General features: G+C 55.2%; 1 protein-coding gene across 1 annotated transcript in view; it reads left to right on the forward strand.

The window, feature by feature from the left end:
* Positions 1-6509: 6509 nt before the first annotated feature.
* Positions 6510-14660, forward strand: part of PSMD4 (proteasome 26S subunit ubiquitin receptor, non-ATPase 4) — an 11041-nt gene continuing 2890 nt past the window's right edge. The window contains exons 1-5 of the mRNA XM_082275877.1: positions 6510-6666; positions 12365-12505; positions 13147-13261; positions 13338-13424; positions 14474-14574. Of these exons, the coding sequence (XP_082132003.1) occupies positions 6641-6666; positions 12365-12505; positions 13147-13261; positions 13338-13424; positions 14474-14574 (470 nt within the window). The 5' untranslated portion in view covers positions 6510-6640. The remainder of the gene's footprint in view (positions 6667-12364; positions 12506-13146; positions 13262-13337; positions 13425-14473; positions 14575-14660) is intronic.

The following is a 14660-nucleotide window of genomic DNA, read 5'->3' on the forward strand; positions in this document are numbered from 1 at the left end:
TCAGGGCCGTCTCCTCAGAGGGCAATGATTGGGGTCAGCAGAGGCTGCTTCTGTCAGGGAGGGGGACTCTGAGGGCTCTGATGTATGGGGGGAATCTGATGAGGACCCTCATACATGGGGAACTCTGATTTATGGGGGGCCCTGATGTATGGGGAATGCTGATTTATGGTAGGACTCTGATGAGGACTCTGATTTGGACTTAAGCGTCCCCATCACATCTCCACCTTAAGGGAGGACTGATTTTAAGGTGCGACTCCGCTTTGATGCGGGGACTCTGATTTAAGGAGGGACTGCAGTGGGGACCCTGATGCGGGGGAGGGGAGAAGAGAACAGAACTCTGATTTAGGTGGGACTTTGATGGGGACTCAAGCATCCCCATTGCAGTTCTACCTTAAGTTAGGGTCCCCATCAGAGTTCCTCTTTATATCTCGGTTCCCATCAGGGCCCTACCTTAAGGGAGGACTGCAGTGGGGACCCGAGAGAGGACAGGACTCTGATTTAAGGTGGGACTCTGAGGGAGAGTCGGATGTGAAAGGTGGGGGAGGGGACTCCAATGGCAACCTTGCTCCATGGTGGACCTTGGTTTTAGGTGGTAATGTGATGGGGACTCTGATGTGAGGGGGGACTCTGATTTAGGGTGGGACTCTGATGGGGACCTTGATGTACATGTAAATTGACAGGGACTTAAGTGTCCCCCATAAGTGTCGCACCTTAAGTCAGTGTCCCCCTTTACAGCCTTAGGGAGGACTGTTTTAAGGTGGGACTCTGATTTGATATGGGACTCTGGGGGGGGGGGGGCTCCAGTGCTGACCATGATGCATGGGGGAATTTTGGTGGAACTGTAAGGGGGACCCCAATGTAAGGGGAGGACTCCAATGGTGACCCTGATGTATGGGAAGCTCTGATGGGGACTTGAGTGATCCCATTGCAGGCCCACCTTCAGTCAGAGTCCCCCTTTACATCAGGGTCCCTCCTTGAATCAGAGGCCTTTCTCCCCCTCCTCTATCAGAGTCCTGTGCCCCCTGCCCTCCTTACATCAGGGTCTACACTGCGGTCCTACCTTAAATTGGAGTCCTACCCATACATACAGGTCCCCATTAGTGTCCCACCTTTAATCGGAGTCCTCCCCTACCTCAGGGTCCCCATAACAGTTCCATCTTAAAGGAGGACTGATTTGAGGTGGTCCCCTTATGTATAGGGGACTCTAATTTAAGGTGGGGAATGTGATGGAGACCCTGATCTATGGGAAACTCTGATGGGGATTTGAGTGCCCCCATCGCAGGCCCACCTTGAATCGGAGTCCTTTCTCTCCCTCCTTACATCAGGGTCCCCACTGCAGTCCTGCTCATACATACAGGTTCTCATTAGAGTCTCACCTTTAATCAGAGTCCTCCCCTAACTCAGGGCCCCCATAACAGTTCCACCTTGGGAGGACTGATTTAAGGTGGTACCCTTATGTATAGGGGACTCTAAGGTGGGACTGCAATGGGTACCCTGATGGAAGGAGGGCAGGGGGCATAGGACTCTGATGGGAATTCGGATGTTGGGGGGGGGGGAGGCACCTCTAATGGTGACCCTGATGGATCGGGGGATTATGGTTTTAGATGGGGACTCTGTGTGGTGGGTGAACCTTAATGTATGGGGGGGAGGGACTCTGATGGGGGGTATTGTTTTGGGCTGCCATTATTATTAAAGTATACAATGTGGCCCCAGACAGAGAGGGGTGGGGCCCCCGGAGGATCCGCTGCAATAAAAGATGGTGACTGATGAAAGAAGAAAGTGCTGATTTACAGACAAGTGGAAAGCGACGCGTTTCAGGCTGCTGCCCTCACCCGTGGCCGGGCTTTTTCCTGAAGATCTTTGGCTGTCAGAGTTCCTCCTTAAACAAGATCCAAGATGGCAGCCGCTGGACACTCCCTCGAAGAACCGGCAGCAGCTGCTTCCTCGTAGGACACAGAGATAGCAAGTGACGAGTTTCAGGGTGCCCGGCCCCCTTCTCAAGCCTTCCTACATGCCGGTATAGATGGCGCTCTGCTGCACTGCATACAGATAAATAGCGGGTAAATAACCGTCCAATAAAACGCCATCAGAGCTCGGGAAGAATAAAATACCAGAAAAACTGAAACCTCTACAATGATTAAATAACAGCCAAGTCATTTATACAAAACATACCGGGGGTGGCCACTAGAGGGAGATGTGAGCTCCAGGAATACATGGAAACAATGTAACTATAAGAGGAAATAACAAATCAGTTTCGATAGAAGTTTGCACATGGGGGAGGGGGGGGGTTTAAGTGTTCATTATTAACTTTCTTTCAAGCACAGATCACATCCATGGAGCAGTGAAAGGGGCGGGGCTTTAATTCCCACATGCCGCACATACATGGAGCAGTGAAAGGGGCGGGGTTTAATCCACGTGTTGCTGGGTGGCCAATGAATCTGGGCAGAGAGAGCGCTCACTGTGTCCTCCCACCACAGAGACCGGGCTGGGAATGACAGATGGTCCTACCAACGATGGTTAGCCTGCGGGTTCTACAAGATCAGCGGAGTACTGAGCAATGTAAGGAAGGGTTCCGGGGGCCGTAATGCAGAGTTCAAGGGTAAGCAGTATATAACAAAGGGCAGGGGTCAGGAACTGAGAAGTAATTATTATGTAATATAGCGTGCAGGGGTCAGGAGTAAGGCAGTGAGAGGACTGTAGTATGTAATATAGAGTGCAGGGGTCAGGTGTAAGGAACCGAGAGGTCCGCAGTATGTAATATAGCGTGCAGGGGTCAGGAGTAAGGCAGTGAGAGGGCCATAGTATGTAATATAGCGTGCAGGGGTCAGGAGTAAGCATTGCACGCTGACGGGGGCAGGAGTAAGGCAGTGAGAGGGCCATAGTATGTAATATAGAGTGCAGGGGTCAGGAGTAAGGAACCGAGAGGTCCACAGTATGTAATAGAGTGTGTAGGGGTCAGGAGTAAGGAACAGAGAGGTCTGTAGTATGTAATATAGAGTGCAGGGTTCAGGAGTAAGCATTGCACGGTGCAGTGGTCAGGTGTAAGGAACAGAGAGGTCTGTAGTATGTAAAATAGAGTGCAGGGGTAAGGAAGTGAGAGGTCAGTAGTAGTAATATGTAATATAGAGTGCAGGGGTCAGGTGTAAGGAAATGAGAGGTCAGTAGAAATATAGAGTGCAGGGGTCAGAGTAAGCATTGCACGGTGCAGGGGTCAGGAGTAAGGAACTGAGAGGGCCATAGTATGTAATATAGAATGCAGGGGTCAGGTGTAAGGAACCGAGAGGTCCGCAGTATGTAATAGAGTGTGTAGGGGTCAGGAGTAAGGAACAGAGAGGTCTGTAGTACGGTGCACGGTGCAGTGGTCAGGTGTTAGGAAGTGAGAGGTCAGTAGTAATATAGAGTGCAGGGGTCAGGTGTAAGGAAGTGAGAGGTCAGTAGTATATAATATAGAGTGCAGGGGACAGGTATAAGGAACGGAAGGGTCAGTAGTATGTAATATAGAGTGAAGGAGTAAGAAACTGAGTGGGCCGTAGAATTTAATAGTGTGCAGGGTTTAGGAGTAAGGAACTGAGACGTCCATATTATATAATATAGAGTGCAGGGGTCAGGTGTAAGGAACTAAGAGGTCCATAGTATAGCATTGCATGGTCTAGGGATCAGGTGTAAGGAAGTGAGAGGGCCATAGTATGTAATATAGAGTGCAGGGGTCAGGTGTAAGGAACCGAGAGGTCCACAGTATGTAATAGAGTGTGTAGGGGTCAGGAGTAAGGAACAGAGAGGTCTGTAGTATGTAATCTAGAGTGCAGGGTTCAGGAGTAAGCATTGCACGGTGCAGTGGTCAGGAGTAAGGAACTGAGAGGTCTGCAGTATGTAATATAGAGTGCAGGGGTCAGGTGTAAGGAAGTGAGAGGTCAGTAGTAGTAATATGTAATATAGAGTGCAGGGGTCAGGTGTAAGGAAGTGAGAGGTCAGTAGTAATATAGAGTGCAGGGGTCAGGTGTAAGGAAGTGAGAGGTCAGTAGTAGTAATATGTAATATAGAGTGCAGGGGTCAGGTGTAAGGAAGTGAGAGGTCAGTAGTAATATAGAGTGCAGGGGTCAGGTGTAAGGAAGTGAGAGGTCAGTAGTAGTAATATGTAATATAGAGTGCAGGGGTCAGGTGTAAGGAAGTGAGAGGTCAGTAGTAATATAGAGTGCAGGGGTCAGGTGTAAGGAAGTGAGAGGTCAGTAGTAATATAGAGTGCAGTGGTCAGGTGTAAGGAAGTGAGAGGTCAGTAGTAATATAGAGTGCAGGGGTCAGGTGTAAGGAAGTGAGAGGTCAGTAGTAATATAGAGTGCAGTGGTCAGGTGTAAGGAAGTGAGAGGTCAGTAGTAATATAGAGTGCAGGGGTTAGGTGTAAGGAAATGCGAGGTCTGTAATATATAATATAGAGTGCAGGGGACAGGTATAAGGAACGCAAGGGTCAGTAGTATGTAATATAGAGAGAAGGAGTAAGAAACTGAGCGGGCCGTAGAATTGAATAGTGTGCAGGGGTCAGGTGTAAGGAACTAAGAGGTCCATAGTATAGAGTGCAGGGGTCAGGAGCAAGCATTGCATGGTCTAGGGATCGGGTGTAAGGAAGTGAAAGGTCCATAGTATGTAATATAGAGTGCAGGGGTCAGGTGTAAGGAAGTGAGAGGTCAGTAGTATGTAATATAGAGTGCAGAGGTCAGGAGTAATGTAAAGCAGCGAGGCAAAAGTTCAGTAGTGTGTTGTGCAGAGGTCAGGAGTATGTGATGCAGGAGTAACTCAGAGATCAGTAGTATGTGATGCAGGGGTTAGGAGTAGGGAGTAAGTCCCCCCTCCCTGTTCTGCCCCTCCGTCTCCCAATGCAGGGCCCAGGGGGAAGCCAATACACATGTTAGTACTCAGCAAAAGAAAATTAAAGTGACAGTAATAATAAAATAAAAAAATGAAAGCGCAGGATAAAAATAAAAGAAAAAGGGAACAGTGTAAAATAAAATAAAAATAGGTACAGTATAAAAACTAAGAGAAAACAGTTAAAGGGACAGTGAAAAAAAAAAACAAATGAAGGACGGTTGTGAAACAAACAAAGGCAAAGTGTAAAAATAAAATAAAAATTAAAAGGACAGAGAAAAAAAAAAGGTAATGCCCCGTGCTGAGCGCGGAAGTCCCGCCCACATATGTAAGCGGCGTTCGCACCGCCCATGTGAGGTATCGCCGCAATCGTTAGAGTGAGAGCAATAATCCCATCCCCCGACCTCCTCTGTAACTCTATGCTGGTCACCTGTAGACATTTTAAGGCGTCTCCTATGGAGATTTTTAGGTACCACGAGAGTGCGCAGTTATAGAGCGTGAGACGTTGGGTCTCCGTCCGCTCGGTGTGACATCTTTTATACTTTCCATACAAATTCTATAATATTTTGTGTTTTTCTGCATTAAAATTCACCAAATTGTATTTTTTTCCAAATAAATTGCGTTTGAAAAACATTGCGCAAATACAGCTTGATATAAAATATTGGAAGGATCGCCATTTTATTCCCCGGGGTCCCTGCTATAAATATAAATATAATGTTTGGGGGTTCCAAGTCATTTTCTAGCAAGAAATTCTGATTTTTACACATAATATAAAGCGGCAGAAGAGGGGGCCCCCCGGGTCCGGGACATGTGCAGGATTAGGGGGGGCCCCGAGTCATGTGCAGGATTAGGGGGGGCCCCGAGTCATGTGCAGGATTAGGGGGGGCCCCGGGTCATGTGCGGGATTGGGGGGGACCCCGGGTCATGTGCGGGATTAGGGGGGGCCCCGGGTCATGTGCGGGATTAGGGGGGCCCCGGGTCATGTGCGGGATTAGGGGGGGCCCCGGATCATGTGCGGGATTGGGGGGGCCCCGGGTCATGTGCAGGATTGGGGGGGCCCCGGGTCATGTACAGGATTGGGGGGCCCCCGGGTCATGTGCAGGATTGGGGGGGCCCCGGGTTATGTGCAGGATTGGGGGGGCCCCGGGTCATGTGCAGGATTGGGGGGGCCCCGGGTCATGTGCAGGATTGGGGGGGCCCCGGGTCATGTGCAGGATTGGGGGGCCCCTGGTCATGTGCAGGATTAGGGGGGGCCCCGGGTCATGTGCAGGATTGGGGGGGGCCCCGAGTCATGTGCAGGATTAGGGGGGGCCCCGAGTCATGTGCAGGATTAGGGGGGGCCCGGGACATGTGCAGGATTGGGGGGGGCCCGGGACATGTGGGGGCTGACACACTTATTTGGGGACAGTGATGCTAGAGGATGACCCTGACAGTGAGGACAGCCCCTCCCCCTCTAGGTGACACCATGTTAGTCTTTCTCCCCTCGCGATTTAGGAGAGAAAACAATACAAGGACTGGCCGGAAGTGACGCACGGCGCGGCGGAAGTCAGAGGCCGAGCGGGGGCTGCCGGGAGATGTAGTTCGACCTGTGAATGCTGAGTCAATGCCACGCCCCACCCGGAGGACTCCGTGCGCTGATTGGCGGAAGGAAGAGACGGCTGGGGTGAAGTTGGGCGGAAGTAGTTTGGTTGTTTGGGCGGAAGTAGGCCGTGATTGGCGGAGAGGCGGCCCAGTGGTAGAGCTCAGTGTTGGCCGGTGGAGCGGAGGCGGTGATACAGCAAAGATGGTGCTGGAGAGTACGATGGTCTGGTGAGGAGAACCGGCGGGGGGAGGGGAGCTGTCACCTGTCTGTCTGTCTATTTGTGTGTGGGGGGAGGGGGACTTCTAGCACAGCCCGGACACCCAACATCTGCGGGGGAGGGAATATGGGGGGAGAGGGGGTATCAGAGATCTGTGGGGGGGGGAATATGGGGGGAGAGGGGGTATCAGAGATCTGCGGGGGAGGGAATATGGGGGGAGAGGGGGTATCAGAGATCTGTGGGGGGGAGGGAATATGGGGGGAGGGGGTATCAGAGATCTGCGGGGGAGGGAATATGGGGGGAGAGGGGGTATCAGAGATCTGTGGGGGGGGGGAATATGGGGGGGAGAGGGGGTATCGGAGATCTGCGGGGGAGGGAATATGGGGGGAGAGGGGGTATCGGAGATCTGCGGGGGAGGGAATATGGGGGGAGAGGGGGTATCGGAGATCTGCGGGGGAGGGAATATGGGGGGAGAGGGGGTATCGGAGATCTGCGGGGGAGGGAATATGGGGGGAGAGGGGGTATCGGAGATCTGCGGGGGAGGGAATATGGGGGGGAGAGGGGGTATCGGAGATCTGCGGGGGAGGGAATATGGGGGGAGAGGGGGTATCGGAGATCTGCGGGGGAGGAAATATGGGGGGAGAGGGGGTATCGGAGATCTGCGGGGGAGGAAATATGGGGGGAGAGGGGGTATCGGAGATCTGCGGGGGAGGGAATATGGGGGGAGAGGGGGTATCGGAGATCTGCGGGGGAGGGAATATGGGGGGAGAGGGGGTATCGGAGATCTGCGGGGGAGGGAATATGGGGGGAGAGGGGGTATCGGAGATCTGCGGGGGAGGGAATATGGGGGGAGAGGGGGTATCGGAGATCTGCGGGGGAGGGAATATGGGGGGGAGAGGGGGTATCGGAGATCTGCGGGGGAGGGAATATGGGGGGAGAGGGGGTATCGGAGATCTGCGGGGGAGGGAATATGGGGGGAGAGGGGGTATCGGAGATCTGCGGGGGAGGGAATATGGGGGGAGAGAGGGTATCGGAGATCTGCGGGGGAGGGAATATGGGGGGGGGAGGGGTATCAGAGATCTGCGGGGGAGGGAATATGGGGGGAGAGGGGGTATCGGAGATCTGCGGGGGAGGGAATATGGGGGGAGAGGGGGTATCGGAGATCTGCGGGGGAGGGAATATGGGGGGAGAGGGGGTATCGGAGATCTGCGGGGGAGGGAATATGGGGGGAGAGGGGGTATCGGAGATCTGCGGGGGAGGGAATATGGGGGGAGAGGGGGTATCGGAGATCTGCGGGGGAGGGAATATGGGGGGAGAGGGGGTATCGGAGATCTGCGGGGGAGGGAATATGGGGGGAGAGGGGGTATCGGAGATCTGCGGGGGAGGGAATATGGGGGGAGAGGGGGTATCGGAGATCTGCGGGGGAGGGAATATGGGGGGAGAGGGGGTATCGGAGATCTGCGGGGGAGGGAATATGGGGGGAGAGGGGGTATCGGAGATCTGCGGGGGAGGGAATATGGGGGGAGAGGGGGTATCGGAGATCTGCGGGGGAGGGAATATGGGGGGAGAGGGGGTATCGGAGATCTGCGGGGGAGGGAATATGGGGGGAGAGGGGGTATCGGAGATCTGCGGGGGAGGGAATATGGGGGGAGAGAGGGTATCGGAGATCTGCGGGGGAGGGAATATGGGGGGGGGAGGGGTATCAGAGATCTGCGGGGGAGGGAATATGGGGGGAGAGGGGGTATCGGAGATCTGCGGGGGAGGGAATATGGGGGGAGAGGGGGTATCGGAGATCTGCGGGGGAGGGAATATGGGGGGAGAGGGGGTATCGGAGATCTGCGGGGGAGGGAATATGGGGGGAGAGGGGGTATCGGAGATCTGCGGGGGAGGGAATATGGGGGGGGAGGGGTATCGGAGATCTGCGGGGGAGGGAATATGGGGGGGAGAGGGGGTATCGGAGATCTGCGGGGGAGGGAATATGGGGGGAGAGGGGGTATCGGAGATCTGCGGGGGAGGGAATATGGGGGGAGCGGGGGTATCGGAGATCTGCGGGGGAGGGAATATGGGGGGAGAGGGGGTATCGGAGATCTGCGGGGGAGGGAATATGGGGGGAGAGGGGGTATCAGAGATCTGCGGGGGAGGGAATATGGGGGGAGAGGGGGTATCAGAGATCTGTGGGGGGGAGGGAATATGGGGGGAGGGGGTATCAGAGATCTGCGGGGGAGGGAATATGGGGGGAGAGGGGGTATCAGAGATCTGTGGGGGGGGGGAATATGGGGGGGAGAGGGGGTATCGGAGATCTGCGGGGGAGGGAATATGGGGGGAGAGGGGGTATCGGAGATCTGCGGGGGAGGGAATATGGGGGGAGAGGGGGTATCGGAGATCTGCGGGGGAGGGAATATGGGGGGAGAGGGGGTATCGGAGATCTGCGGGGGAGGGAATATGGGGGGAGAGGGGGTATCGGAGATCTGCGGGGGAGGGAATATGGGGGGGAGAGGGGGTATCGGAGATCTGCGGGGGAGGGAATATGGGGGGAGAGGGGGTATCGGAGATCTGCGGGGGAGGAAATATGGGGGGAGAGGGGGTATCGGAGATCTGCGGGGGAGGAAATATGGGGGGAGAGGGGGTATCGGAGATCTGCGGGGGAGGGAATATGGGGGGAGAGGGGGTATCGGAGATCTGCGGGGGAGGGAATATGGGGGGAGAGGGGGTATCGGAGATCTGCGGGGGAGGGAATATGGGGGGAGAGGGGGTATCGGAGATCTGCGGGGGAGGGAATATGGGGGGAGAGGGGGTATCGGAGATCTGCGGGGGAGGGAATATGGGGGGGAGAGGGGGTATCGGAGATCTGCGGGGGAGGGAATATGGGGGGAGAGGGGGTATCGGAGATCTGCGGGGGAGGGAATATGGGGGGAGAGGGGGTATCGGAGATCTGCGGGGGAGGGAATATGGGGGGAGAGAGGGTATCGGAGATCTGCGGGGGAGGGAATATGGGGGGGGGAGGGGTATCAGAGATCTGCGGGGGAGGGAATATGGGGGGAGAGGGGGTATCGGAGATCTGCGGGGGAGGGAATATGGGGGGAGAGGGGGTATCGGAGATCTGCGGGGGAGGGAATATGGGGGGAGAGGGGGTATCGGAGATCTGCGGGGGAGGGAATATGGGGGGAGAGGGGGTATCGGAGATCTGCGGGGGAGGGAATATGGGGGGAGAGGGGGTATCGGAGATCTGCGGGGGAGGGAATATGGGGGGAGAGGGGGTATCGGAGATCTGCGGGGGAGGGAATATGGGGGGAGAGGGGGTATCGGAGATCTGCGGGGGAGGGAATATGGGGGGAGAGGGGGTATCGGAGATCTGCGGGGGAGGGAATATGGGGGGAGAGGGGGTATCGGAGATCTGCGGGGGAGGGAATATGGGGGGAGAGGGGGTATCGGAGATCTGCGGGGGAGGGAATATGGGGGGAGAGGGGGTATCGGAGATCTGCGGGGGAGGGAATATGGGGGGAGAGGGGGTATCGGAGATCTGCGGGGGAGGGAATATGGGGGGAGAGAGGGTATCGGAGATCTGCGGGGGAGGGAATATGGGGGGGGGAGGGGTATCAGAGATCTGCGGGGGAGGGAATATGGGGGGAGAGGGGGTATCGGAGATCTGCGGGGGAGGGAATATGGGGGGAGAGGGGGTATCGGAGATCTGCGGGGGAGGGAATATGGGGGGAGAGGGGGTATCGGAGATCTGCGGGGGAGGGAATATGGGGGGAGAGGGGGTATCGGAGATCTGCGGGGGAGGGAATATGGGGGGGGAGGGGTATCGGAGATCTGCGGGGGAGGGAATATGGGGGGGAGAGGGGGTATCGGAGATCTGCGGGGGAGGGAATATGGGGGGAGAGGGGGTATCGGAGATCTGCGGGGGAGGGAATATGGGGGGAGCGGGGGTATCGGAGATCTGCGGGGGAGGGAATATGGGGGGGAGAGGGGGTATCGGAGATCTGCGGGGGAGGGAATATGGGGGGGAGAGGGGGTATCGGAGATCTGCGGGGGAGGGAATATGGGGGGAGAGGGGGTATCGGAGATCTGCGGGGGAGGGAATATGGGGGGAGAGGGGGTATCGGAGATCTGCGGGGGAGGGAATATGGGGGGAGAGGGGGTATCGGAGATCTGCGGGGGAGGGAATATGGGGGGAGAGGGGGTAGCGGAGATCTGCGGGGGAGGGAATATGGGGGGAGAGGGGGTATCGGAGATCTGCGGGGGAGGGAATATGGGGGGAGAGGGGGTATCAGAGATCTGCGGGGGGGGGGATTTTGGGGGAAGAGGGGGTATCGGGGAAGATGCTCTGGGGGAAGGATTAATGATGATGGGAGGGGAGATTCTCTAGGGTATGGGGTTATGATGGGAGGGATGATGATGTGGAGGAGGGGTGGTGGTGATGGGAGGGGAGATTCTGTGGCGGAGGGATTGATAAGGAAGGGGTAATCTCTATGGGAGGGGTGATGATGGAAGGGGTAATCTCTAGGGGAGGGGTGGATATGGGAGGGGAGATTTTTTGAGGTAGGGGTAATGATGATGGGAGGGGAGATTCTCTAGGACAGTGATGGTGAACCTTGGCACCCCAGATGTTTTGGAACTACATTTCCCATGATCCTCATGCACTCTGCAGTGTAGTGGAGCTTAATGGGAAATGTAGTTCCAAAACATTTGGGGTGCCAAGGTTCCCCATCACTGCTCTAGGGCATGGGAGGGGGAGTGGTGATGGGAGGGGAGTTTCTGGGGGGGAGGGGTGATGATGGGATGAGAGATTCTCTGGGGGAGATATTGATGATAATGGGAGGGGAGATTATCTGGGGGAAGGAATAATAATGATGGGAGGGGAGATTCTGTGGAGGAGAGATGATGATGGTGGGAGGGGAGGTACTCTAGGGGAGGGGTAGTGATGATGGGAGGGGAGATTCTTTGGGGGAGGGGTGATGATGATGGGAGGGGAGATTCTTTGGGGGAGGGGTATTGATGATGGGAGGGGAGATTCTTTGGGGGAGGGGTAGTGATGATGGGAGGGGAGATTCTTTGGGGGAGGGGTGATGATGATGGGAGGGGAGATTCTTTGGGGGAGGGGTACTGATGATGGGAGGGGAGATTCTCTGGGGGAGGGATTGATGATGGGAGGGGAGATTCTTTGGGGGAGGGGTGATGATGATGGGAGGGGAGATTCTCTGGGGTAGGGATTGATGATGGGAGGGGAGATTCTTTGGGGGAGGGGTTATGATGATGGGAGGTGAGATTCTCTGGGGGAGGGATTGATGATGGGAGGGGAGATTCTTTGGGGGAGGGGTGATGATGATGGGAGGGGAGATTCTCTGGGGTAGGGATTGATGATGGGAGGGGAGATTCTTTGGGGGAGGGGTTATGATGATGGGAGGTGAGATTCTCTGGGGGAGGGATTGATGATGGGAGGGGAGATTCTTTGGGGGAGGGGTGATGATGATGGGAGGGGAGATTCTTTGGGGGAGGGGTTATGATGATGGGAGGGCAGATTCTCTGGGGGAGGGATTGATGGTGGGAGGGGGAGACTCTCTGGGGGAGGGGTAGTGATGATGGGAGGGGAGATTCTCTGGGGGAGGGATTGATAAAGATGGGAGGGGAGATTCTTTGGGGGAGGGGTGATGGTGAGTGGGGGCGGGTCCTCATCTGTCTCTAACCCCTCCCCCTTCTCTCGGCAGTGTGGATAACAGTGAATATATGAGAAATGGCGACTTTCTCCCGACCCGCCTCCAGGCACAGCAGGACGCGGTGAATATCGTTTGTCACTCCAAGACCCGGAGCAACCCGGAGAACAACGTCGGCCTCATCACCCTAGCCAAGTAAGACGTCACCCCGCCCCCAACACACATCCTTATACCTGGATCTCTCCTCAGACCACACCCACGGGGGTTAATGGGAAACTCTACCAAGGGGGAGGGGCTGGGATGCCGGTCCAGTGACTTCAGTATTCTTTGTGTCTCCTCCCTCCATCCTCTGGGTGTACAGGCTCCTCCCTCCATCCTCTGGGTGTACAGGCTCCTCCCTCCATCCTCTGGGTGTACAGGCTCCTCCCTCCATCCTCTGGGTGTACAGGCTCCTCCCTCCATCCTCCGGGTGTACAGGCTCCTCCCTCTGAGCTCCTCACAATGTGCATTAGAAGCTGCAGCCAGTCAGACGGAGGCCGGAGAATATCCAGCATCATATATTGCATTCCCTGGCCCCGCCCCTTTCATCAGTTCTGTCAATCATGGAGGCTCAGCATCACATGTGGGCGTTACCTATGCAAATATAGCCTGCCTAGGAATGCTCACTCCTCCAGATTTTGATATTTGCATAACTCCTCCCACTGCTTGCATCAGGACTCAGTTTTTAGGAGGAGTACTGAGACGGGGGGGGTGGTGATGATGATTTCAGGAAGCCCCTCACACCAGCCGCGCAGGGGCCCAGTAATAATGAATGTCTGTGTGTCATTCTCTTCCAGTAACTGCGAGGTGCTGACCACACTGACCCCGGACACCGGCCGCATCCTCTCCAAACTGCACTCTGTACAGCCAATCGGGACGATCAGCTTCTGTACCGGCATCCGGATAGCACATGTATGTCCTGACCTGGGGGCGGGGAGCGGGCGGGGTTATACAGCCAATGTCTGATCTGTGACCAATCTCTCATCAGCTGGCGCTGAAACATCGTCAGGGGAAGAATCACAAGATGAGGATCATCGCCTTCGTGGGGAGTCCGGTGGAAGATAACGAGAAAGACGTAAGTCTGTGTGACGTCACGGGCCTGCAGTCTCTGACCCTCTCCTGTACTATGTCTGCAGTCTCTGACCATCTCCTGTAATATGTCTGCAGTCTCTGACCGTCTCCTGTACTATGTCTGCAGTCTCTGACCATCTCCTGTACTATGTCTACAGCCTCTGACCCTCTCCTGTACTATGTCTGCAGTCTCTGACCATCTCCTGTACTATGTCTGCAGTCTCTGACCGTCTCCTGTACTATGTCTGCAGTCTCTGACCGTCTCCTGTACTATGTCTGCAGTCTCTGACCATCTCCTGTACTATGTCTGCAGTCTCTGACCATCTCCTGTACTATGTCTGCAGTCTCTGACCATCTCCTGTACTATGTCTACAGCCTCTGACCCTCTCCTGTACTATGTCTGCAGTCTCTGACCATCTCCTGTACTATGTCTGCAGTCTCTGACCATCTCCTGTACTATGTCTGCAGTCTCTGACCGTCTCCTGTACTATGTCTGCAGTCTCTGACCGTCTCCTGTACTATGTCTGCAGTCTCTGACCATCTCCTGTACTATGTCTGCAGTCTCTGACCATCTCCTGTACTATGTCTGCAGTCTCTGACCATCTCCTGTACTATGTCTACAGCCTCTGACCCTCTCCTGTACTATGTCTGCAGTCTCTGACCATCTCCTGTACTATGTCTGCAGTCTCTGACCATCTCCTGTACTATGTCTGCAGTCTCTGACCGTCTCCTGTACTATGTCTGCAGTCTCTGACCGTCTCCTGTACTATGTCTGCAGTCTCTGACCTTCTCCTGTACTATGTCTGCAGTCTCTGACCATCTCCTGTACTATGTCTGCAGTCTCTGACCATCTCCTGTACTATGTCTACAGCCTCTGACCCTCTCCTGTACTATGTCTGCAGTCTCTGACCATCTCCTGTACTATGTCTGCAGTCTCTGACCATCTCCTGTACTATGTCTGCAGTCTCTGACTGTCTCCTGTACTTTATCATTGTGTAATGTTGTTTTTGTCTTATAAATAAAGATTATAAAAGTCAATTTTTTTCCTTTCAGTTGGTTAAAATGGCAAAAAGGTTAAAGAAGGAGAAAGTCAGCGTGGACATCATCAACTTCGGGGAGGAGGTGAGTGGAGGGCGACGCCCCTCTGACCATAGGTGGGTGGGGGGAGAGCGACACCCCTCTGATCATAGGTGGGTGGGGGGAGGGTGACGCCCCTCTGATCATAGGTGGGTGGGGGGAG

This window comes from Pelophylax lessonae (genome assembly GCF_965119305.1).
Source record: "Pelophylax lessonae genome assembly, chromosome: 13".
Taxonomy (NCBI): Eukaryota; Metazoa; Chordata; class Amphibia; order Anura; family Ranidae; genus Pelophylax; species Pelophylax lessonae.